General features: G+C 44.6%; 1 protein-coding gene across 5 annotated transcripts in view; it reads right to left on the reverse strand.

Annotated features, from left to right (window-relative positions):
* Window positions 1-24,097: 24,097 nt before the first annotated feature.
* The window catches only part of SLC26A9 (solute carrier family 26 member 9), a 183,268-nt gene continuing 180,543 nt past the window's right edge, over window positions 24,098-26,822 (reverse strand). For all 5 annotated transcript variants that reach the window (XM_069756258.1, XM_069756254.1, XM_069756255.1 and 2 more), the window contains 2 exons: window positions 26,226-26,300; window positions 24,098-25,038 (listed from right to left, as the gene is read on the reverse strand). In XM_069756258.1, the coding sequence (XP_069612359.1) occupies window positions 24,991-25,038; window positions 26,226-26,300 (123 nt within the window). In that variant the 3' untranslated portion in view covers window positions 24,098-24,990. The remainder of the gene's footprint in view (window positions 25,039-26,225; window positions 26,301-26,822) is intronic.

The raw sequence follows: 26,822 nt of genomic DNA on the forward strand, positions 1-26,822 counted from the left end.
GCATGAGCCCTACACAGCCTCCCTGTATACTGCATGAGCCCCACACAGTCTCCCTATATATTGCTTGAGCCCCACACAGCCTCCCTAAATGCTGCATGAGCCCCATTGACAGAATGATACCCCCATAGCATCTCCATGCCCACCCAGACAACCCATGCAAATGAAAAAAAGAAAGAACACCACATACTCACCTCGGTCCCGTTTCCTGGCGCTCTGCTTCTGTTCCTGTCTCCAGTGCGCTGACTCTCTGCAGTATACAGCTAACACAATTGTTGCACCCCAGGGGTTCAGGTACCACAGTGGTATTGCTTTTCTCTTGAGGTGGGTGATGCCATGCCTGGAAACGAGGAGAATCCCTTTGGAAGGTAAGCTGTATATTCAACACATTCTGACTCCAGGCCAGAAAGGGGAGCTGTGAACCTGGTTTTCAGGGGAGCTTCCCTAGATAATATACATTCTGGTCTGGAGGAGGAGTTAGTTAGTCACGTGCATACAAGGAACAGAGATGGAGCACAGGAGAACCAAAGAGGTGGAAGGGAGCAGTGACTGGTCTCCTTCCAGGCTAAAGCGCAGAAACCGGGCACCGGGAGACAGAAGCTGTGTGGAACTACAAGTCCTGTGGCAGATCTGGAGGGCAGGAAACTGAAAGTGACTTGTCCGCATTACACCTGAGGTACAGCAACAACCAAAGCCCGGAGACACCGTTAACAGAGACCACAAAGAAACGGCTCGAGTTGCCTACCGTGCAGGTACTGTCCCAGGACAGGAGAGATAGCGTACCTTACCAGAAAGCCGCAGGCAGCAAGGTACTAATATTCAGTGCATAGTGGAAGGCTCCCAATCTGACCTAACCAAGGGGGTTCAATCCGTTTCCAGGCTGCCTGAACTCCACCGTCACCTGTTGCCAGTACGCTGGACTGAAACTGACTGCCAACAGTAAACCAGGTAAAGACATTGCAACGCCGTGTCCGTCATTTATTCTGGCACCTCACCACTCTGGCCAAACACATCGGGAGCCCTGGGGACCCCACTTAATTTGTGGGAAGTGAAACCATCTTTGCTGCAGCACCATCACCCGCAGAGGACCCCTGTAAGCAGCGTTGGTCACTCTTGAGCGAGAACCACACGTGGCGTCACAAACTTTTATTATTTTCACATCCCCTTTAACCCCTATCTGACCTCGGACGGGATAGTACGTCCGAGGTCAGATCCCCTGCTTTGATGCAGGGCTCCGCGGTGAGCCCGCATCAAAGCCGGGACATGTCAGCTGTTTTGAACAGCTGACATGTGCCCGCAATAGGTGCGGGCAGAATCGCGATCTGCCCGCACCTATTAACTAGTTAAATGCCGCTGTCAATCGCAGACAGCGGCACTTAACTACCGCATCCGGCCGGGCGGCCGGAAATGACGTCATCACCGACCCCCGTCACATGATCGGGGGTCGGCGATGCGTCTCCATTGTAACCATAGAGGTCCTTGAGACCTCTATGGTTACTGATGACCGGTGGCTGTGAGCGCCACCCTGTGGTTGGCGCTCACAGCACACCTCCATTTCTGCTACATAGCAGCGATCAGCAGATCGCTGCTATGTAGCAGAGCCGATCGCGTTGTGCCTGCTTCTAGCCTCCCATGGAGGCTATTGAAGCATGGCAAAAGTTAAAAAAAAAAGTTAAAAAAAATGTGAAAAAAATAAAAAAAATATAAAAGTTTAAATCACCCCCCTTTCGCCCCAATCAAAATAAATCAATAAAAAAAAATCAAATCTACATATATTTGGTATCGCCGCGCTCAGAATCGCCCGATCTATCAATGAAAAAAAAGCATTAACCTGATCGCTAAACGGTGTAGCGAGAAAAAAATCGAAACGCCAGAATTACGTTTTTTAGGTCGCCGCGACATTGCATTAAAATGCAATAACGGGCGATCAAAAGAACGTATCTGCACCGAAATGCTATCATTAAAAACGTCATCTCGTCACGCAACAAATAAGCCCTCAAACGATCCCAGATCACGAAAAATGGAGACGCTACGAGTATCGGAAAATGGCGCAATTTTTTTTTTTTTAGCAAAGTTTGGAATTTTTTTTACCACTTAGATAAAAAATAACCTAGTCATGTTAGGTGTCTATGAACTCATACTGACCTGGAGAATCATAATGTCAAGTCAGTTTTAGCATTTAGTGAACCTAGCAAAAAAGCCAAACAAAAAACAAGTGTTGGATTGCACTTTTTTTGCAATTTCACCGCACTTGGAATTTTTTTCCCGTTTTCTAGTACATGATATGCTAAAACCAATGATGTCGTTCAAAAGTACAACTCGTCCCGCAAAAAATAAGCCCTCACATGGCCAAATTCACGGAAAAATAAAAAAGTTATGGCTCTGGGAAGGAGGGGAGTGAAAAACGAACACGGAAAAATGAAAAATCCCAAGGTCATGAAGGGGTTAAAGACTGTTCCCCTTTTTCTTTGGCGCCCAGGGTCACGGACCGGGTCGCCACCACCGTGACCTCCCCTTTAACAATGACCAGACCCGGTACCGAATACCCCTAGGCCCTGGCAGGCGACTCAACTTGTCGTCATGAACAGGATCCATGCCCTGGCATCGCCAGGTACTGTGTGCCATAGACTGTGTTAAACTGTGGAAGCCGCCATTGTCATGCCGTGTGGAGCGCGAGAAGAAAGGGGCATACCTTTGTGAGCGGAGCCTGCAAAAGAGCACGAAGAGCATGGGGGAAGGGACATGTCCGACCCAGGAGGAGATCTGGCTGCGGTCGCAGCCGCAGGCCCCATGATGCCACTAGGCCCTGCGGTGCCCGCAGCTCCTGCAAACCGGCTGGACCCCGCCGTAGTAACATCTCCTATAATGCCGCTATCCATGCCCTATATGCCAGGAGTGGCCTGGCTGCCACAGTATTCAGGGGAGTCCCACACTCTGAGTGACTTTAAGGAAAGGCTATGCAGCCTATTTGAACTATATCCCCTGACAGAACATCAAAAGGTCAACATTCTAACTGATCAATTAATTGGCGCAGCACAAAGAGAAGTGAAATCCTGGCTGGATATTGAAAAAAGAACTGTTAAGCAGATATTTGCCAAACTTAAAAACACTTTTGACACCCGCAGAAATTGCCGTAAGATGAGGTTTTTCGGGTGCAAACAAAGAGCACAGGATAGCATACGGGACTATGCCCTTAATCTCCAGGAAGCACTACGGGCCTTTGAACAGGTTGACCCTAACAGTGTGCAGGATGGGGACAACCTATTAAAGGAGCAGTTTAATGAGGGACTCCAGTCCAGCACCCACAGGACACAGCTGCGCATCCTGGCCTTGCAAAACCCTGACCTGGACTTTGCACAATTTAAAGGGACACTGTCACCTGAATTTGGAGGGAACAATCTTCAGCCATGGAGGCGGGGTTTTGGGGTGTTGGATTGAAGTTCATTCTCTGTCCTCCATAGTACACGCCTGCGCTGTGCAAGATTGCCTTTGCACAGGCGTGTACTATGGAGGACAGAGAATGAACTTCAATCCAATATTGCAGCCAGCATGCAGCCAGCGGGTAAGGAAAGGGTGAATCAAAAACCCAAAAACCCCGCCTCCGTGGCTGAAGATTGTTCCCTCCAAATTCAGGTGACAGTGTCCCTTTAAAGACAGGGCCATCTGGGTGCTGCATGAACTACCACGGGTAGGATTGAAGGCCCAAGGACTGGTGATTGTTGATATTGACCGGCGAGAATGTAACCCCATGATGACCTTAGGTACTAATGTCACAGAAAACTGTCTTGCCGAGGTTATTGTCTTGTTACAACAGGTGGCCGAAACTGCTGGTTCCAGTGAGCAGCGTGTCCTGCAAAAAGAAATCAGAGCCCTGATGCAGAGACAACAGGTAGAATTGTCTGGTGGAGAAGTTGGACGTGTCACAGTGAGTGATCCGATCCCCACTGCAATAACCCCCAGGAGTGAAATGTTAATCTGGTGTCGGGCAGCAATAGGCCTCAGAGGTAAAGACTACCAGACCCTGGTAGAACCTGTGCATTCAGACAGTAGGCCCACCATCCTGACAGCCAGAGGGGTGGTTGATGTCCGCAAGGGGGGTGGGGGGTCCTTAACTGTGGAGAGAGAAAGCGCTGTACTTACCCAGATATGCCACACTTGCTAAACTGTTTACTGCTAATGATAATGCAATAAAAGCAACAGAACCCTTGGTCCCATCTGAACAGGCGGAGGACAATTGCTCTGCAGGACATTTGGAGGATTGGTGTCAGAAGTTACACGTGGGCACTGATTCTACCCCTTCACACCAAAAATATGGGGCTTACTGGGTGGTCCATGAGTATGAGTGGTGTGAGGCTGTGGCCTCTGATACAGCTAGGAGGCGCTGTTTGTTCTCCCCAGAATGTGCATGCAGACGGATGAAGTCCATAGGTGTGCATGAGAGTCACGGATCTCCGTTCCGGGTTTTCCATGTGGCTGAAGGCCACAGGTTTGTGTGTGTTTAAAAGCCCTGCAGTAAGGAGTATGGGTGTCAGGTGTCTGACCAGGAGAGGCCAAGTGTGTGTCAGTGTCAGTCTGGTGTGTGCTGGTCTGCCAAGTGCATGGAGGCAGAGGCCAGCAGAGCCAGCACCCAGGGCAGCTGAATAGCCTGGCACCCGCATCGTACACAGAGATGCAAGTCGTCCATGGTAGTGGTCTCGGATGTGGACAGTCCTGTGCCCGGAGGTGGATGTCCTGTACCCGAAAGAGGACTAGCATGTGCAACGATTGCAAACAGGTGGATATGGTGCCCGGCTGCTATCCGGAGGATATCCTGAACTGTGTACGACTGTGTGAGTAAAGAGTCTGTAAAGAGACTGTGATACAGCGATGCAGGACACCCACGAGAACTAGTCAGAAGAGGGCTGGCGTGTGTAGTGTCTGCAACATATGAGGCTGTGTCTATGGAGACGTATAGAGACTGTGAAATGGCGTGCGGTCGCCAAGGGAAACTGGACAAGGGAAGTCTGGCCTGTTTAGGGACCGCAAATCTAAAGCCATGTGATATGTATTGCTTTGAACTGGTGTAAACTGGTCACTGATAATATCCACTGAAGTTATATGCATTTATGTGAATTGGACTTTAATGCTGTGAAGAAACACATTAAAAGAGACTTTTGTGTTTGAATTTGTGGGTCACTGCTTCTTCACTGCGTATGATGCTACTGCAGCTTTACATATGGTGGAGAATGCGAAGGGCTGTGTGAACTGAGGCATACCCCAAAGCGTGCTGCATAGCATTGTGCAAAGTCAGCTGGATTTTTTTTTCTTCTCTTCTCAAGACTGTCTTGCTGTGGCTCGGCGGGGCCATGAAGATTGAAGGGTTCTGGCGGTAACTCGGTGGGGTTACGAAGATTTGCTGTGGATAGGCGGGTCCACGAAGTCTGCGCAGCAGGAGCTGCAGTTCTGGCAGCAGCAGCTAGAGGCGCTGCAGTTGCAGCAGAGAATGTGTTTATGCACTGTTTTGGGCGTAAAACCTGAAAATATTGAGATAACTGCCATAGGGGTCGCCAAATTAGGGACAGAGTGTAATCCCGATAGGCTTCCCCTAGCGGTAGCGGCAGGAGAAGCTAAACATGTTGTTTCGGGCGTAGAACCCAAAGATCATAAAGTGTATGCCACAGGGGTCACCAATTTAGGATTAGAGTGTAATCCTCTGAGACCCGTTGAAGCGCTGTTGTCGGCGCGAAACGGCCATCGTTGTTATTCCCTGCTCACCTCCCCTCAGCTTCTGCTCCCTCGAGCCGTGAAGATGTCGTTGTTTTAACTGTCTTTAACCCCTTAGCGACCGCGATACGCCTTTTAACGGCGGCCGCTAAGGGTACTTAAACTACAGCGCCGATAATTAATGGCGATGTGGAAAAAGTAAATAGCGCCCCCCAGAGTCGGATATTCTCCGGGGTCTCGTGTTGTGAATTCTGTGGCTGAATTCACTCCTGTGGTCACAAGTGGTATTGCAGCCTCTGGGCTTCCTCCCTCAGGTGTTTTGGTGAGCTCGTTGGCTGCCTTGCTATTTAACTCCACCTGAGTCTGTCTTCCTTGCTCCTTGTCAATGTTCCAGTGTTGGATCTGAGCTACTGCATCTTTCCTGTGACCTGCTGCTCTGCTAGATAAGTGTTACTTTGTTTTTGTTCCCGTTTTTTCTGTCCAGCTGTGCTATTCTCTTTTGCTGGAAGCTCTGAGACGCAAAGGGTGCACCGCCGTGCCGTTAGTTCGGCACGGTGGGTCTTTTTGCCCCCCTTTGCGTGGTTTTGCTTTAGGGTTTTTTGTAGACTGCATAGTTCTCTTTGCTATCCTCGCTCTGTCTAGAATATCGGGCCTCATTTTGCTGAATCTATTTCATTCCTACGTTTTGTCTTTTCATCTTGCTAACAGTCATTATATGTGGGGGGCTGCCTATTCCTTTGGGGTATTTCTCTGAGGCAAGTCAGGCTTGTATTTCTATCTTCAGGCTAGTCAGCTCCTCAGGCAGTGCCGAGTTGCATAGGTAGTGTTAGGCGCAATCCACTGCTGCTTTTAGTTGTGTGAGGATAGGTTCAGGTATTGCAGTCTGCAGAGATTCCACGTCTCAGAGCTTGTTCTATTGTTTTTGGGTTATTGCCATATCACTGTATGTGCGCTGATTACTGCACACTGTGTTGCCTGATAGCACAGCATAACAGTACAAGGAGCCCAAACCAATGATTCTCAATAGAGGGAAAAAAGAAGTCCTGACATCATTTTTTTTTTCCTCAGCTCTGTCTTCAGTTTTTTTTTTTCCCCCTAGACATTAGAGTGCTTCAGGACACAGCTGTGGACATGGATATTCAGGCTCTGTGCTCCTCAATGGATAATCTCGTTATAAATGTACAAAAGATTCAAGATACAATTGATCAGAAATCTATGCTAGAACCAAGAATTCCTATTCCTGATTTGTTTTTTGGTGACAGAACTAAGTTCCTGAGCTTCAAAAATAATTGTAAGCTATTTCTGGCCTTGAAACCTCATTCTTCTGGTAATCCTATTCAACAGGTTTTGATTATTATTTCTTTTTTGCGCGGCGACCCACAGGACTGGGCGTTTTCTCTTGCGCCAGGAGACCCTGCATTGAGTAATGTTGATGCGTTTTTCCAGGCGCTTGGATTGCTTTACGATGAGCCTAATTCAGTGGATCAGGCTGAGAAAAATTTGCTGGCTTTATGCCAGGGTCAGGATGATGTAGAAGTATATTGTCAGAAATTTAGGAAGTGGTCAGTACTCACTCTGTGGAATGAATCTGCACTGGCGGCTTGGTTCAGAAAGGGTCTCTCTGAAGCTCTTAAGGATGTCATGGTGGGATTTCCTATGCCTGCTGGTTTGAATGAGTCTATGTCCTTGGCCATTCAGATCGGTCGTCGCTTGCGCGAGCGTAAATCTGTGCACCATCTGGCGGTATTGTCTGAGAGTAAACCTGAGCCTATGCAGTGCGACAGGACTATGACTAAAGTTGAACGGCAAGAACACAGACGTCTGAACAGGCTGTGTTTCTACTGTGGTGATTCCACTAATGCTATTTCTAATTGTCCTAAGCGCACTAAGCGGTCCGCTAGGTCTGCCGTCATTGGTACTGTACAGTCCAAATTCCTTCTGTCCATTACCTTGATATGCTCTTTGTCATCGTATTCTGTCATGGCGTTTGTGGATTCAGGCGCTGCCCTGAATCTGATGGATTTGGATTATGCTAAACGTTGTGGATTTTTCTTGGAGCCTTTGCGGTGTCCTATTCCGTTGAGAGGAATTGATGCTACACCTTTGGCCAAGAATAAGCCTCAGTACTGGGCCCAGCTGACCATGTGCATGGCTCCTACACATCAGGAAGTTATTCGCTTTCTGGTACTGCATAATCTGCATGATGTGGTCGTGTTGGGGTTGCCATGGCTACAAACCCATAATCCAGTATTAGATTGGAACTCTATGTCGGTAACCAGCTGGGGTTGTCAGGGAGTACATGGTGATGTTCCATTTTTGTCTATTTCGTCATCCATTCCTTCTGACATCCCAGAGTTCTTGTCTGACTTTCAGGATGTATTTGAAGAGCCCAAGTCTGATGCCCTACCTCCGCATAGGAATTGTGATTGTGCTATCAATTTGATTCCTGGTAGTAAATTCCCTAAGGGTCGTTTATTTAATTTGTCCGTGCCTGAACACACCGCTATGCGCAGTTATGTGAAAGAATCCCTGGAGAAGGGACATATTCGCCCATCGTCATCACCATTGGGAGCAGGGTTCTTTTTTGTAGCCAAAAAGGATGGTTCGCTAAGACCGTGTATTGATTACCGCCTTCTTAATAAGATCACTGTTAAGTTTCAGTATCCCTTGCCATTGATATCTGACTTGTTTGCTCGGATTAAGGGGGCTAGTTGGTTTACTAAGATTGATCTTCGTGGTGCGTATAATCTGGTGAGAATCAGGCAGGGAGATGAATGGAAAACGGCATTTAATACGCCCGAGGGTCATTTTGAGTATCTGGTGATGCCGTTCGGACTTGCCAATGCTCCATCTGTTTTTCAGTCTTTTATGCATGACATTTTCCGTGAGTATCTGGATAAATTCCTGATTGTTTACTTGGATGACATTTTGATCTTCTCTGATGATTGGGAGTCTCATGTGAAGCAAGTCAGAATGGTTTTCCAGGTACTGCGTGCTAATTCCTTGTTCGTGAAGGGATCAAAGTGTCTCTTCGGTGTGCAGAAAGTTTCAGTTTTGGGGTTCATCTTTTCCCCTTCTACTATCGAGATGGATCCGGTTAAGGTCCAGGCCAACCAGGATTGGACTCAGCCGACATCTCTGAAAAGTCTGCAGAAATTCCTGGGCTTTGCTAATTTTTATCGTCGCTTCATCTGTAATTTTTCTAGCATTGCCAGACCATTGACCGATTTGACCAAGAAGGGTGCTGATTTGGTTAATTGGTCTTCTGCTGCTGTGGAAGCTTTTCAGGAGTTGAAGCGTCGTTTTTGCTGTGCCCCTGTGTTGTGTCAACCAGATGTTTCTCTTCTGTTCCAGGTCGAGGTTGATGCTTCTGAGATTGGAGCAGGGGCGGTTTTGTCACAGAGAGGTTCTGGTTGCTCAGTGTTGAAACCATGTGCTTTCTTTTCCAGGAAATTTTCTGCTGCTGAGCGTAATTATGATGTGGGCAACCGAGAGTTGCTGGCCATGAAGTGGGCATTCGAGGAGTGGCGTCATTGGCTTGAGGGAGCTAAGCATCGCGTGGTGGTATTGACTGATCATAAGAATCTTACTTATCTCGAGTCTGCCAAGCGCTTGAATCCTAGACAGGCCCGTTGGTCGTTATTTTTTGCTCGTTTTGATTTTGTGATTTCGTACCTTCCGGGCTCTAAAAATGTGAAGGCGGATGCTCTGTCTAGGAGTTTTGTGCCCGACTCTCCGGGGTTATCTGAGCCGGCGAGTATCCTCAAGGAAGGAGTCATTGTGTCTGCCATCTCTCCTGATTTGCGGAGAGTGTTGCAGAAATTTCAGGCTAATAAACCTGATCGTTGTCCGGCCGAGAAACTGTTCGTCCCTGATAGGTGGACTAGTAAAGTTATCTCTGAACTTCATTGTTCGGTGCTGGCTGGTCATCCAGGAATCTTTGGTACCAGAGAGTTAGTGGCTAGATCCTTCTGGTGGCCATCTCTGTCACGGGATGTGCGTGCTTTTGTGCAGTCCTGTGGGATTTGTGCTAGGGCTAAGCCCTGCTGTTCACGTGCCAGTGGGTTGCTTTTGCCCTTGCCGGTCCCGAAGAGGCCTTGGACACATATTTCGATGGATTTCATTTCTGACCTTCCCGTTTCTCAAAAGATGTCGGTCATTTGGGTGGTCTGTGATCGCTTTTCTAAAATGGTCCATCTGGTTCCCTTGGTTAAATTGCCTTCCTCCTCTGATTTGGTGCCTTTGTTCTTCCAGCATGTGGTTCGTTTGCATGGCATTCCTGAGAATATTGTTTCTGACAGAGGTTCCCAGTTTGTCTCGAGGTTCTGGCGAGCCTTTTGTGGTAGGATGGGCATTGACCTATCTTTTTCCTCGGCCTTCCATCCTCAGACTAATGGCCAGACCGAACGAACCAATCAGACCTTGGAAACATATCTGAGATGTTTTGTTTCTGCTGACCAGGATGATTGGGTGTCATTTTTGCCGTTGGCTGAGTTCGCCCTTAATAATCGGGCCAGCTCGGCTACCTTGGTCTCTCCATTTTTCTGCAATTCTGGGTTCCATCCTCGTTTCTCTTCAGGACAGGTTGAGTCTTCGGACTGTCCTGGTGTGGATTCTGTGGTGGACAGGTTGCAGCAGATCTGGACTCAGGTAGTGGACAATTTGACCTTGTCCCAGGAGAAGGCTCAGCTTTTCGCTAATCGTAGACGCCGTGTGGGTTCCCGACTTCGTGTTGGGGATCTGGTTTGGTTATCTTCTCGTCATATTCCTATGAAGGTTTCCTCTCCTAAATTTAAACCTCGTTTTATTGGTCCGTATAGGATTTCTGAGATTCTCAATCCGGTGTCTTTTCGTCTGACCCTCCCAGACTCCTTTTCCATACATAATGTATTCCATAGGTCGTTGTTGAGAAGATACGTGGCACCTATGGTTCCATCTGTGGAGCCTCCTGCCCCTGTTTTGGTGGAGGGGGAATTGGAGTATATTGTGGAGAAAATTTTGGATTCTCGTGTCTCTAGACGGAAACTCCAGTATCTGGTCAAATGGAAGGGTTATGCTCAGGAGGATAATTCCTGGGTTTTTGCCTCTGATGTCCATGCCCCAGATCTTGTTCGTGCCTTTCATGTGGCTCATCCTGGTCGGCCTGGGGGTTCTGGTGAGGGTTCGGTGACCCCTCCTCAAGGGGGGGGGTACTGTTGTGAATTCTGTGGCTGAATTCACTCCTGTGGTCACAAGTGGTATTGCAGCCTCTGGGCTTCCTCCCTCAGGTGTTTTGGTGAGCTCGTTGGCTGCCTTGCTATTTAACTCCACCTGAGTCTGTCTTCCTTGCTCCTTGTCAATGTTCCAGTGTTGGATCTGAGCTACTGCATCTTTCCTGTGACCTGCTGCTCTGCTAGATAAGTGTTACTTTGTTTTTGTTCCCGTTTTTTCTGTCCAGCTGTGCTATTCTCTTTTGCTGGAAGCTCTGAGACGCAAAGGGTGCACCGCCGTGCCGTTAGTTCGGCACGGTGGGTCTTTTTGCCCCCCTTTGCGTGGTTTTGCTTTAGGGTTTTTTGTAGACTGCATAGTTCTCTTTGCTATCCTCGCTCTGTCTAGAATATCGGGCCTCACTTTGCTGAATCTATTTCATTCCTACGTTTTGTCTTTTCATCTTGCTAACAGTCATTATATGTGGGGGGCTGCCTATTCCTTTGGGGTATTTCTCTGAGGCAAGTCAGGCTTGTATTTCTATCTTCAGGCTAGTCAGCTCCTCAGGCAGTGCCGAGTTGCATAGGTAGTGTTAGGCGCAATCCACTGCTGCTTTTAGTTGTGTGAGGATAGGTTCAGGTATTGCAGTCTGCAGAGATTCCACGTCTCAGAGCTTGTTCTATTGTTTTTGGGTTATTGCCATATCACTGTATGTGCGCTGATTACTGCACACTGTGTTGCCTGATAGCACAGCATAACAGTCTCGGCTGCCGAGGGTAGCTGAGACCCCAGAGAACGTGATTCGGGTTTTTTTTTACCGACCCCGCATTTGCGATCGCCGGTAATTAACCGTTTACCGGCGATCGCAAAAAAAAACAAACCGCGATCTCTTTTTAATTTCTCTGTCCTTTGATGTGATCGCACATCAGAGGACAGAGAAAAGGGGTCCCAGATAGCCCCCCGATACTCACCTATCTTCCCCGGTGCTCCTCGTGGCTCCCGGTGGGCGCCGCCATCTTCAAAATGGCGGGCGCATGCGCAGTGCGCCCGCAGGCCGGCACCGGGAAAATCTTTGGGGTCTCGGCTGCCGGGGGTAGCCGAGACCCCAAAGAACATGATCGGGGTCGGTTTTACCGACCCCTGTTTTGCGATCGCCGGTAATTAACTCTCTGTAATTCTCTGTCCTCTGATGTGATCGCACATCAGAGGACAGAGAAATAGCGGGATTCGGGGACCCTATTATACTTACCGGTGTCCCTGGATCCTCCTGCTGCTCCTCCTGGCTGCCGGGGAAAAGAAAATGGCAGGCGCATGCGCAGTGCGCCCGCCATCTATCGCCATCTGCCGGCCAACAGAAGAAGAGCAGTTGGGGCTAAAATTAGGGTTAGGGTTAGGGCTAGGGTTAGGGCTAGGGTTAGGGTTAGAGCTAGGGTTACGGCTAGGGTTAGTGCTAGGGTTAGGGCTAGGGTTAGGGTTAGGGCTAGGGTTAGGGTTAGGGCTAGAGCTACGGTTAGGGTTAGGGCTAGGGTTAGGGCTAGGGTTAGGGCTAGAGTTAGGGTTAGGGCTAGGGTTAGGGCTAGGGTTAGGGCTAGGGTTAGGGTTGGGGCTAAATTTAGGGTTAGGGTTCTTTCACACTTACGTCGGTACGGGGCCGTCGCAATGCGTCGGCCCGACATACCGACGCACGTTGTGAAAATTGTGCACAACGTGGGCAGCGGATGTAGTTTTTCAACGCATCCACTGCCCAATCTATGTCCTGGGGTGGAGGGGGCAGAGTTACGGCCACGCATGCGCGGTCAGAAATGGCGGACGCGACGTACAAAAAAAGTTACATTGAACATTTTTTGTGCCGACGGTCCGCCAAAACACAACTGATCCAGTGCACGACGGACGCGACGTGTGGCCATCCGTCATGATCCGTCGGCAATACAAGTTTATGGGCAAAAAAACGAATCCTGCGGGCACATTTGGAGGATCCGTTTTTTGTCCAAAACGACGGATTGCGACGGATGCCAAACGACGCAAGTGTGAAAGTAGCCTTAGGGCTAGGGTTAGGGTTGGGGCTAAAGTTAGGGCTAGGGTTGGGGCTAAAGTTAGGGTTAGATTTGGGGTTAGGGTTTGGATTAGAGTTGGTATTAGGGTTAGGGTTGGCATTAGGGTTACGCTTGGGATTAGGGTTAGGTTTGGGATTAGGGTTAAGGTTAGGGTTGTGATTAGGGGTGTATTGGGATTAGGGTTAGGTTTGAGGTTAGGGTTGAGATTAGGATTAGGGGTGTGTTGGATTTAGGGTTTTGATTTGGGTTATGGTTAGGGTTGACATTAGGTTGTTCTTTTGTGGTAAGGGTTGTGATTATCATTAGGGTTAGTGATTAGGATTATGGATCGGGTTGGGATTAGGGTTAGGGGTGTGTTGGGGTTAGGGTTGGAGCTAGAATTGGGGGGTTTCCACTGTTTAGTTACATCAGGGGGTCTCCAAACACGACAGCCAATTTTGAGCTCAAAAAGTCAAATGGTGCTCCCTCCCTTCTGAGCTCTGCCGTGCGCCCCAAACAGTGGGTTACCCCCACATATGGGGCATCAGCGTACTCGGGATAAATTGGACAACAACTTTTGGGGTCCAATTTCTCCTGTTACCCTTGTGAAAATAAAAACTTGGGGCTACAAAATCTTTTTTGTGGAAAAATTTTTTTTTTTTATTTTCATGACTCAGCATTATAAACTTCTGTGAAGCACTTGGGCATTCAAAGTTCTCACCACACATCTAGATAAGTTCCTTGGGGGTCTAGTTTCCAAAACGGGGTCACTTGTGGGGGGTTACTACTGTTTAGGTACATCAGAGGCTCTGCAAACGCAACATAACGCCCACAGACCATTCTATCTAAGTCTGCATTCCAAAACAGCCCTCCTTCACTTCCGAGCTCTGCCGTGCGCCCAAACAGTGGTTTACCCCCCACATATGGGGCATCAGCATACTCGGGATAAATTGCACAACAACTTTTGGGGTCCAATTTCTCCTGTTACCCTTGTGAAAATAAAAACTTGGGGGCTACAAAATCTTTTTTGTGGAAAAAAAAATATTTTTTTATTTTCACGACTCTGCATTCTAAAGTTCTGTGAAGCACTTGGGCATTCAAAGTTCTCACCACACATCTAGATAAGTTCCTTGGGGGGTCTAGTTTCCAAAACGGGGTCACTTGTGGGGGGTTACTACTGTTTAGGTACATCAGAGGCTCTGCAAACGCAACATAACGCCCACAGACCATTCTATCTAAGTCTGCATTCCAAAACAGCCCTCCTTCCCTTCCGAGCTCTGCCGTGCGCCCAAACAGTGGTTTACCCCCCACATATGGGGCATCAGCATACTCGGGATAAATTGCACAACAACTTTTGGGGTCCAATTTCTCCTGTTACCCTTGTGAAAATAAAAACTTGGGGGCTACAAAATCTTTTTTGTGGAAAAAAAATATTTTTTTATTTTCACGACTCTGCATTCTAAAGTTCTGTGAAGCACTTGGGCATTCAAAGTTCTCACCACACATCTAGATAAGTTCCTTGGGGGGTCTAGTTTCCAAAATGGGGTCACTTGTGGGGGGTTACTACTGTTTAGGTACATCAGGGGCTCTGCAAACGCAACATAACGCCCACAGACCATTCTATCTAAGTCTGCATTCCAAAACAGCGCTCCTTCCCTTCCGAGCTCTTTCGTGCGCCCAAACAGTGGTTTACCCCCACATATGGCACATCAGTGTACTCGGGATAAATTGGACAACAACTATTGTGGTCCAATTTCTCCTGTTACCCTTATGAAAATAAAAACTTGGGGGCTACAATATCTTTTTTGTGGAAAAAAAATGTATTTTTTATTTTCACGACTCTGCATTCTAAACTTCTGCGAAGCACTTGGGCATTCAAAGTTCTCACCACACATCTAGATAAGTTCCATGGGGGGTCTAGTTTCCAAAATGGGGTCACTTGTGGGGGGTTTCCACTGTTTAGGCACATCAGGGGCTCTCCAAACGCGACATGGCATCCAATCTCAATTCCAGACAATTCTACATTGAAAAAGTAAAACGGCGCTCCTTCACTTCCAAGCTCTGCGGTGCGCCCAAACAGTGGTTTACCCCCACATATTGGGTATCGACGTACTCAGGAGAAATTGCACAACAACTTCTTTGGTCTAATTTTCCTGTTACCCTTGTGAAAATAAAAAATTTTGGGGCAAAAAATCATTTTTGTAGAAAAAAAACGATTTTTTTATTTTCACGGCTCAACGTTATAAACGTCTGTGAAGCACATGGGGGTTCAAAGTGCTCACCACACATCTAGATAAGTTCCTTAAGGGGTCTAGTTTCCAAAATGGTGTCACTTGTGGGGGGTTTCCACTGTTTACGCACATCAGGGGCTCTCTAAACGTGACATGGCGTCCGATCTCAATTCCAGCCAATTCTGCATTGAAAAAGTCAAACGGCGCTCCTTCACTTCCAAACAGTGGTTTACCCCCACATATGGGGTATTGGCGTAATCAGGAGAAATTGCTTAACAAAATTTATGGTTACATTTCTGTTTTTACACTTGTGAAAATAAAAAAAAATGGTTCTGAATTAAAATGTTTGCAAAAAAAAGTTAAATGTTCATTTTTTCCTTCCACATTGTTTCAGTTCCTGTGAAGCACGTAAAGGGTTAATAAACTTCTTGAATGTGGTTTTGAGAAACTTGAGGGGTGTAATTTTTAGAATGGTGTCACACTTTGTTATTTTCTATCATATAGACCCCTTAAAATGACTTCAAATGTGATGTGGTCCCTAAAAAAAAAAGGTGTTGTAAAAATGAGAAATTGCTGGTCAACTTTTAACCCTTATAACTCCCTAACAAAAAAAATTTTTTTTCCAAAATTGTGCTGATGCAAAGTAGACATGTGGGAAATGTTATTTATTAACTATTTTTTGTGACATATCTCTCTGATTTAAGGGCATAAAAATACAAAGTTTGAAAATTGCAAAATGTTAAAAATTTTCGCCATATTTCCGTTTTTTTTCATAAATAATCGCAAGTAATATCGAAGAAATGTTACCACTAACATGAAGTAAAATATGTAACGAAAAAACATTCTCAGAATCAGCGGGATCCGTTGAAGCATTCCAGAGTTATAACCTCATAAAGTGACAGTGGTCAGAATTGCAAAAATTGGCTCGGTCATTAAGTACCAAATTGGCTCTGTCACTAAGGGGTTAATAAAGTATTCGGACCACACAAGATCGGTGAGTGCTGCCGCATTTTCTATTTTGTGTCATGGATTCACTACTTTTTTTCATGCGAGCACCTCCGGTCTGAAGACGGGTTCCTCCAGCACACCACGCATGAGTTACGGCTGTCATACATATATGGCTGTGCAGCTCCACTTTTCTCTTCTTTCTTTTTTTCAATTAATATCCTTAGAGGGTACTTGCACTTAGTAAGGTAGAATACCTGTACGGGTAATTATGTTTCATAGTTAGATAGTAATTGTTTTTCAATTTGCCTTTGAAAGTTGTACACACAATGCAAATATGTTGTTGTTTGTAACGTTCAAGTGTTCTCCCCTCCCATAAAGGGAAGCTTATTATACATTAACTTGTTTATTAGCATTTCAAAAATTTTGCATGTCTTTTGCTGATGTGTTGTTGTTTTCTTTTTCCCAGTCCGGGAGTACTAGACTTAATGGGGGGCTGTACAGCACCCCAGAGTCCTGGCTCTTTGCAGTAATGTTGTAATGTTATCCTTCCACCAGGGGGAGTGCTGTTACGTCTGAAGGCAATGAAGGAGATCTTCTGTCCAGGTATCACAACCACTACACACACTTCACACTCCAGTCCACCAGGGGGAACCATGCTTTTATCTATTAGGGCACTCCTCACACTTGGGTAAAACTCGTGGGTTGGGGAGGAAGTTAGTCAGAGAAAGGGACAGAAGCTGACTGGAGGGCGAGGGAGATGGTCAGTGGGTCCTGACCGAGTTTGGCAGAGGCTGGCTGGGTTGGGTTCCAGTCAGCTCCAGACTGCGGCCTTCGGAAGGAAGGGACACGGAGCTGCGCCTGCCCCACGTGCGGCAGCATCCTAAGAAAGGACATGAAAGGAATTGTGTTGCAGTGAGTGAGCAATGAAGTCATAGCAACAGGAGTGAAACATCAGAGGGAGACCAGCTAGAAGCAAGCTGCCTCTTTCTGAAGCGCAGGACCGGTAGCCAGAACACCGAGGGAGTAGAGAGCTCTATGCCGTTACTTCAGAGACTGGCAGGACAGTTAATTCCACGTTAACTGCCCGACCATTTACCCAGGCCACCCGTCATACGGGTTTGTTCTATCCGACCACGGGGAACAGTGAGAGGAGTAACAACAGTGAGGACCTTATTGGAGCTTATGCAAGTAGGGCCCTGCTGTATTACTGTGCGCTAGGGGAAGGCTATTGAATTCCACCCGGATAAGGGGACTCTGGATGTGCCTTCAGACCGGCCGGACTCTGCCTACCCTGTGGTCCCTACCCTGGACTGTGGATGCTGAAGCCTTCAGTAAAAGGTAAAGAGACTGCAACCTTGTGTCCTCGTTATTCACTGCGCCTTGCAACATCCACCATTCATCATTCACTCACTGGGAACATACTTCACCTGTGGGAAGGTATACCATCTAGCTGAGCTGCCATAACATCACCCCAGCGGACCCCTAAGCAGCGTCGGTTACCCTGACCGAATTCCACAGGTGGCGTCATGAACATTATCCCTTTAAAGACCTTTCCCCACAACTTCAACGGACCTCCCGAGGGCCACGGACCGGGTCAGCCACTGTGACATCCCCACTGAGAACAGAAGGGCCCAGATCCGAGTACCCCACGGCCCTACGGGGGCGCTCCACATGTACTGCTGCACAATCGCGGGGGCTCACGCAGAGACCCACGACAAGCAGTTGCAGGTGTCAGCTCTGTTTGAGAGCTGACACACTGCAGCAATGCCCACGATCAGTGCTACCACAGCTTTTACTCCTCTGATGTCACTGTCAATAGTGACAGCGACATTGAGGCGATCACACAGGGAGTGGTCTCTTTGTGTGATTCCATCAGCACAGCGTGCTGATGGTCTCCATGGTGACCTCTGGCCACAAAATGACAGCGGGATCCTTCAGGGAAGGTGACTTCTCTGTGCCTGCTAAGAGCAGGAGCTGAGACGCCTCCTTCCCTGCCTGTCATACGCTGCTTTGATGACCTGCAGTGCAGAAGCATTGCAAAGTATCAGATCAGCTATGTCACAATACAGTGATGTCCCATCCTGGGACAATGTAAAAAATGTGAAAAAAAATTATTAAAATGTGTAAAATATATATTTTTTAAATCCCCAAATAAAGAACGAAAAAATATTAATCCAATAAAAACATTTCATTGTGTAAAAAAAAAAAAAAGTACACATGTTTGGTATCGCCACATCCGGAATGACCCACTCTATAAAACTGTCCCTCTAGTTAACCCCTTCAGTGAATACCGTAACAAATAAATAAAAAAGAGGCAAAAAACAATGCTTTATCATCATACCGCCAAGCAAAAAGTGCAATAAAACACAATCAAAAAGACAAATGTAAATAAAAATGTTATCACTAAAAACGCCATCTTGTCCTAAAAAAAACAAGCTGTCATACAGCTCCATCAACAGAAAAATAAAAAGCTACAGCTCTCAGAATGAAGCAATGCAAAAATAATTGTTTTTTGTAAAAAAAAAAATTATTGTTTAAAATCGCCAAAACATAAAAAAATATATAAGTTCGGTGTCACTGTAATTATACTGACCCCAAGAATAAAGCTGTTTTTCAATTTTACCACAGAACAACAGTATAAAAAAACTAAAAGTATTCCTGAATTGCTGTTTTTTGTTCATTCTGTTTTTAAAAAAAATTGGAATAGAAAGCGATCAAAAATGTCATGTGCCCAAAAATGGTACCAATGAAAACTTCATCTCTTCCCACAAAAAACAAGTCCTCACATGACTGTCGGCTGACATACAGAAAAATTATAGCTGTCTAAATATGGAGATGCAAAAGCTCGTTTTTGCAATAAAAATCGTCTTTTAGTGTGTGATAGCAGCCAAACATAAAAGAACTATATAAATCTGGTATCTCTGTAATCGCACTGACCCGAAGAATAAATAAATTCACCTAATCACTTATAACGCATGAGGAATTGCACAAAAAATTTAAAAAAAAACAATTATTCACATGCTGTTGATTTTTTTTTTCATTCTGCCTCCCAATGATCACAGTAAGGCTTGGCGCACATTTATTCTGAGTTCTGCGTTGAGCGCTTACTCCGGGGTTTCCATGAAAATCTCTGAATTATGTGATCGAAACAGAACCCCCGGCGGAAGATACCCTATGATGAGGCAGATGGAGGAACTGCCTAAGACCTGTGATCCGGCGTTGTCTGTCTTTTTAGTATTGCATAATATCGCGGTCGACCGCTGTTTTGTGCACTTCTGAAAAGAGGCTGAACAGAGGCCAGACGGAGTCCAGAGTAACTCTGCTGCCTCTGAATTGATCCCTCAGGGGTTTCATCTGTCATGTCACTCAGAGATTTACATGCAAACCCCAAAGTAAGCGTTCAGCGTAAAGCGCCAGATAAATGTGATCCCAAATGCTGTGTAAAATGTTTCCAATAAAAGTTTCAACTCAATCAACAAAAAAAAGCAAGTCCTCATTCGGGTCCGCCATCTGTTAACGGAAATATAGGGGGCTTCCACGTTATTGGTAACACACAGGCTCTGGAAAAACAAAATGGCTCCCCACCTCACAAAAGTAATTCAGCAAATTCTTTGCCCCAAATCCAAATGCCCCCCTCACTTCTGAATTCCAGTGTGCCTCAACCATATTTAGCGTCCACATGTTTGGTATTTCTGTAGTGATGAGAGCCCACCTAATTTACGGGCGCGTGTCTCCAGAAGCATGAGCTGGGCATAATGTACTGGTCACTACAATTTCAGTTTGCAATTTTCACTCAGCAACATCCACTACTGCTTGTTTCTAGGAAACACTCATGGAGTCAAAATCATCACTACACCTGTAGATAAATTCCCAAATGGGCATAATTTCCAAAATAGAGTTACTTGAGGGGAGATTCTGTTTTTTTAGCAGTAATGGGCTCTGTATATGGTGCCTGTAAACTATTCTAGGAAAATCTGCGCTCCATGAGGCAAAGAGCGCTCTGTCCCTCCAGAGTCTCGCCGTGTGGCTAAGCAGTACTGTACAGCCACATATGGGTTACTTCTACATTCAACAGAAATTGTGGAACAAATTGTAGTGCCATTTTTACCCATTTCTTTACTATGAAAATGTAAATTTGGGGCTAACACACAATCTTGAAAGTAAAAATGTAAATATTTTTTTCTTCATTACACAATGGTATAAAATTCAGCTACACACCTGTTGTGTCAATATAATCACTGTACCCCTACATAAATTCATTGAGAGCTGTCATTTTTAAATTGGGGTTACTTATGGGGGTTCTGCTGTTCTGGCACCTCAGGGGATCTGCCAATGTGACATGGCACCCTCGTACCAGTGCAGCAAAATCTGCACTGTAATATGGCACTCCTTCCCTTCTGAGCTTTGCACTGTACCTCATAAGTAGTTTTCGATCACACATGGGGTATCTGTGTACTCAGGAGAAATTGCCCAACAAATTTTTGGGTCCATTTTTTCCTGTTACCCTTATACAAAATACATTATTATTTTTTTATTTTTTTTTTTGGGGGGGGGAATGTGATTTTTTTTAATTTTTGCAGCTGAACGTTATAAACTTCTGTGAAGCACCCGGGGTTTCAAGGTGCTCACCACGGATCTAGGTAAGTTCCCTGATGGGTCTATTTTCCAAAATGGTGTCACTTATGGGGGATTTCCACTGCTCAGGCATATCAGGGGCTCTCCAAACGTGACATGGCATCCGCAAATTATTCCAGGGAATTTTACATACAAAAAGTCAAATGGTGCTCCTTCCCTTCCGAGCCCTACCGTACGCACAAACAGTAGTTTTTCCTCACATATGAGGTATCGGCATGCTCAAAAGAAATTGCTCAACAAATTGTATGGTGCAATTTCTCCTATTACCCTTCTGAAAACGCAAAATTTGGAGCTAAAAAACTTTTTTGTGGGAAAGATGTGATTTTTTTTTATTTTCACGACTCAACGTTATAAACTTCTGTGAAGCACCTGAGGGTTTTAAGGTGCTCAATACACATCTAAATAAGTTCCCTGAGGGGTACAGTTTCCAAAATGGTGTCACTTGTGGAGGGTTTCCACTGTTTAGGCACATCAAGGGCTTCCCAAACAAGACATAGCGTCTGCTAATTATTGCAGCAAATTTTACATTCAAAGAGTCAAATGGCACTCTTTCCCTTCCGAACCCTGCCGTGTGCCCAAACAGTGGTTTTCCCCTACATATGGGGTATGCATGCTCTAAAGAAAGTGCTCAACAAATTGTATGGTCCATTTTCTCTTGTTACCCTTGTGAAGGTAAAAAGAGTAAAAAGGGAACATTTTTGTGAAAAAAGTTAAATGTTTATATTTTCCTTCCACATTTCATTAATTTCTGTGAAGCACCTGAAGAGTTGATAAACTTCTTGAATGTGGTTTTGAGCACCTTGAGGGGTGCCATTTTTAGAATGGTGTCCCTTTTGGGTATATTGTGTCATATAGGGTCAGATTTGAGGTGGTCCCTAAACAAAATGGTTTTGTAAATTTTGTTGTAAAAATGAGAAATCACGGGTCAACTTTTAACCCTTATAACTTCCTAGCAAAAAAAAAAAAATATGTTTTAAAATTTGTGCTGATGTAAAGTAGACATGTGGGAAATATTATTTATTCACTATTTTGTGTGACATGACTCTCTGATTTAGGCCGGGGTCACACTTGCGAGTGTGATGCGAGAAACTCGCACAAGTCTCTCACACGTCAATACCAGGCACTGCCGCCGGCACTCGGAGCGTGCGGCTGCATGTATTTCTATATATCTGAGTGCTCCATTCCCAAGAGCCTGCGGCAGTGCCGGGCTTGATGCGAGAGACTCATGCGAGTTTCTCGCATCATACTCGCAAGTGTGACCCCAACCTTAAGGTCATAAAAATTAATAGTTTAAAAATTGCTAAATTTTCACCAAATTTTTGATTTCTTTCACAAACAAACTTAAGTCATATTAAAGAAATGTTACCACTTTCATGAAGTACAATAAGTAATGAAAAAAAACATTCTTGGAATCAGTGGGATCCATTGAAGCATTCCAGAGTTATGACCTCATAAAGTGAAATGGTCATAAAGTGAAATGGTCAGAATTGAAAAAAAATGGCCTGGTCATGAAAGTGAAAACAGACTTCGGGGTAAAGGGGTTAACTGTGAAACTCTGTAAATTCTATAATCTACATAAAATCTCATTCAGACTAAATTGGCCTGCAGTGCAGATTTGAAATTTGGAGAGCTGCAGATTATCTTTTGCAATTCAAAATCCATATTAAAAATGGACGATTTGGTACATTTTTGTCTCTGCAAATCAGTCCCTAAAAGCTGTTGCCGTTTTCTGTACTGACTATCTTTAATTTGATGAGCTGCTATTTCATTCTGCTAAATTAAACTGTTTTTTTTACCATATAATTGACAAATACAAGCAAAGAACATGGCATGCTACCAAATGGAGTAGTTAAGACTCACCCTTCCTTGTCATAACACAATTGATTGGCATTAGGCATTTAATAATAAGCCTTTACATCAAAATAGCTTAACAAACATACTTTCATCCAGGTGTGTCCAAACATTTGACTAGTACTGTGCCAAATATATTAATGTAGAAATAAAGGGTGCTGTACTTGTGCCAAATATACTAATATATTAATAAAGGATGCTTCCCCAGAAATAAGTAACCACTTAAAGTAGTGTTAAAGGGAGCTTTGCATTTGTTTTGTACGGCTTTGGACAATTTTGTATAGTCCAGTTACTGATAATCTTTACAGAATTTTAAGGAATTGTTCACAACAAATGATTTGCACTTCCAGAAAGATATAATACTGCATAGGTATGCTACATTACAATAGTCCAATTTCAGCTATGGAGGGTCCCTGAAGTTGGATGCTCTTCTACTCCGGTAGTTTTCAGTAGTAAAAGAAGGCACATTTTAGTTAATAAGGAGAACTGACAAATCACAGGTACTGCAGATGGAACCATTGGCTTTCAGAACCGAGTCTGGAAGAATTCATACCCAAAAGGAATACTTTTGCTAACTGATGCAAACGGAAGCAGAGAAACCATGCTGATTATTATGTGGTCCATCTGGTTTCTGTTTGGCGACTTTTTTTTAAAGCACCACTCCATCTCTTCTTTTATTTTATCTCACCCCTGGAGTAGTGCTTAAAATCCAAGTCCTGTGCCCCCTGTCTGATTCCAACCTTCGATTTCTTCTGTTTGTGCCGCCGCTCCAGTCCGTCTCCTGCAGTTTGTGACCTGCCTGCTGCTCCAGTGTTTCATGGAGGGCTTGTGCCGTAGATTATGACTTCCGGCCACACAGAAGCTGCGGTCACAAGATTACACCGTGGGACGGACCGGGGCAGAAAAACAGTGAAAATGTGGGAGGGTGCGTATATGACAAGGTGCATGGGACCCTATATAATGCTATAGTGCTGACTGAAATATATTAAGGGGATAAAAATTTTGAAGGGAGGAGTGCTTGTTTAAATTCTAGTAGATCAAGTCTAAGCTGGTGTTAATGTGAAGAGAAAAAGCTGATGGTATCATAAAAAACTCCAATCTTTATTTCATCCTTATTAAAAACTGCATGGATTTTACTTGCCTACCTGTATCATGCACTTTTTAATTAGAATGAAATAAAGATTGTAATTTTTTTATGATAGCAACAGCTTTAGGCTACGTTCACACTAGCGTTCTGCTAGTGTGCGTCGCCTTAGTAATTCACATTACCATTTAAATTGCATGAGCTAGTGATTCCACTGTTGGATCTCTATTGGATATGAAAGGCAAAAAAACATGAATTTAATTACAAGGGTCGGCGCGATTCCTCTGTCCTTGAATTGCTTTGTCTATGCTGGTGTTACCGAAGTCAAAAAACAAAAGCAAGGATGATTGGTAATATATTGTCTCAAATATATCTGTATAAAACTATAGGCAGTAACAGGACAATAAATAATGTAATTTCTTTAACTCTTGTGACCAATAGTTTAATACATGAGATTTTACAATGGCAAAGACAGGGACCAACATCCACATATAATAAATAAAATTGTAGAACTTTTTCTTCTATATACATTAGAAACGCCGTGCGTATTATCTCTTGACTGCAGCATAGCGTGTTATTGGCTCCGCAGTTTTAGTGCTGAAGTCGTAAACACCTTGGCTATTGACATTCATTGTACGGTATTATTTTGTAGTACAGGATGGTGCATACTTCACATCTGTGGATGATAATAATAACATTAATCTGCTAGTAATCCCTGCAATAGGTAGTGATTTAAAGCTCCGACTTCTCATAAATGGTTTGATTTCAATTACTGGCATAAATATTAAGTCTGTACATTCATTGCTTGATTTTCAGAAAGCAGCATAAAATAATTATTTATTACTTTGCGCTTGTTTGCAAAGTCAACATTGGTCCAAAAATTATCAAGTTTTTACAGTGCCTTAAACCATTAACTGTTCTGGTACATACATAGCTGAGTTCACTGAAAAATATATTAGCATGGATTTTCCATTTTCTTTTGTTTCCTTTATTACATTTATAAAAGATCCTTGGGAGACACTGATGAACTTTTCATCCACAACAGGCACATTGAAACGGACGCAATAACAGTATTGGGACTGAGGTACGAGCGGGAATTCACTTTCCAAGCAGCTTTCATGTCACCTGAGTCACTTTCTTTCCTTCTTTTTTTTCTTTTTTTATTAAAAAGCAGTAGACTTAGCTTTTCCAAAATTGAAGAGGGTGGATTCCTTGGCTTGAAATTACTTTAGCAACTGTGCCTTGAGGACCCCAGTGTCACCAACCAATGATTTTAGAAGGAATGAAGCATTGTTTTTATTTGCACTGTTCAAATTAGACTTCACAACGCTGTTTGGATTTCAGCTTGGAACATACTGCCAAACATAGCCTGGATAAAAAAAGATAAGCTCAATGAATACAGTGGTGCATGTATATGGGTAGTGGCCAAAGGCTGTAGCGTTCCTACAACTAAAGACACCAATCACGTGAATGTGAATAATGTGTAGTGTGTAAGTAATGTTATAAGTTATGTATAGTTATGTTATAAGTTATGTAAGACATAGTTTAGGGCTCAGGACATAAGATAGGAGTGATAGGATAGTGACTGTAGTTGGATAAGTGACGTTAGGGTAAGGATAAAGTTAATGTTTAGGACAAGCCCATAGTGGGAGGGTCTTAGGGTTAGGGAAAGAGACCACTTACTGTAATTCCGCAGATAGGAACAAGCTCATGTTCAAGTAGGAAGTGTATGTGAGCAGTGCTGCCGTTGTGGGTAAACTAAAGAAAAGGAGACTTGGGGACAAGGAAACAGCACGACCTTGAAGTGACCAAAGAGACAGAGTGGCCTTCCACAAAAGAGGGGTCTTTGGATAGGGCGAAGTGTCATGAGACCCTGAGTTTGCAAAATGACGAAGGTAACAGGACTGAGTTCATGGGATTAGTGAGGGACCCAAGCAGTAGATCCAGAGCGCCAGTAGAGAAAGAAATAGGACGCGTAACCGATGAGCAGTTAGACTTGCTGATCGGGACTGTGGGGACAAGCTAGGCTGTGTTAAATCAGGTAGAAACAGCACAAAATGAGTGTTCACACCAAGCACAGACACGTGTGGTCAAACAGTCCAGTGCACCTTCCCACCTACTTGCTTGTCATCTATCTCCACCCTCCTCTGGCTCCTGTAAAGATAGGTGCAGATAGATTGAAAACAAATAGTTGGGAAGGTGCACTGTCAAAAGTGCGCCAAGGGCGTGTGCTTGGTTTGAACAGTCATTTTATGCTGACAGACTCTTTAAAGTTACTACCTAGCCGATTCATTATTAATATTTTCAGAGTGTGTACACACGAAGTCAGCTTTAACAATCTACCTATTAAATAGCTCACAGCAGCTTTACTTTGTGATTTGACATAATTGTATTTTTTTATGACACGCATCACATTGTTGATTAAAATCCTTTTTTTTTTTTTACAAGTCATAGCCATATAAGTTATACAGTAACGCAACGCACGGCTTTTGAAAACTGATAGCAACATGGAGATTAATTTAAACAGTGTCCACCATTGAGTTCATTTTCACTCACCTCTTCAAGATTTGGATAATCCTCACTGATTTCATCTTGTGTGTCCTGCACACAAATCTCTGTGTCACCAGAACCCTGAAATAGATGCGGGCGTCATTATTGATGTATTGTAACATGTTGGCAGAGCCATTTAATTGAGGAGAAATACGATACCAGTAAAATATCAATATAAGTAGCTTACTATGAAAGACAATAGTTGGGAAAAAGAAGTTTCTATATTTCCTAAGCAAAGTTGCTGGATCATTAAAAGGGTGTAGATATAATGGGCTTGGACTGAGTGAACATACTCAGAATAAATAATAAGATAGATCCTGGCATGACTTCAACTTTTTTGAACAGTTTGAGATTCTAAAGTGCAATGAATGTTGAGAAAAGCTGCCTTTTTATTCAGATTACATAACTAAGTGGGCCACAAGACTCACAGGGGTCAATACATCAAAATGTTTATGCCAGAAAATTGGCATAAATATTTTCAATAGTTGTAACATTTTTGCAACTTTTGGCATTTTCACGCCAGCTTCAAGTAGCTGTGCCAAAATGGTGAAGCTGGAGAGGGGCTGGAATGGGGTGTGGTTAAGCCCCCCAAAAATTCATGTA

This window comes from Ranitomeya imitator, chromosome 3, assembly GCF_032444005.1.
Source record: "Ranitomeya imitator isolate aRanImi1 chromosome 3, aRanImi1.pri, whole genome shotgun sequence".
Classification (NCBI taxonomy): Eukaryota; Metazoa; Chordata; class Amphibia; order Anura; family Dendrobatidae; genus Ranitomeya; species Ranitomeya imitator.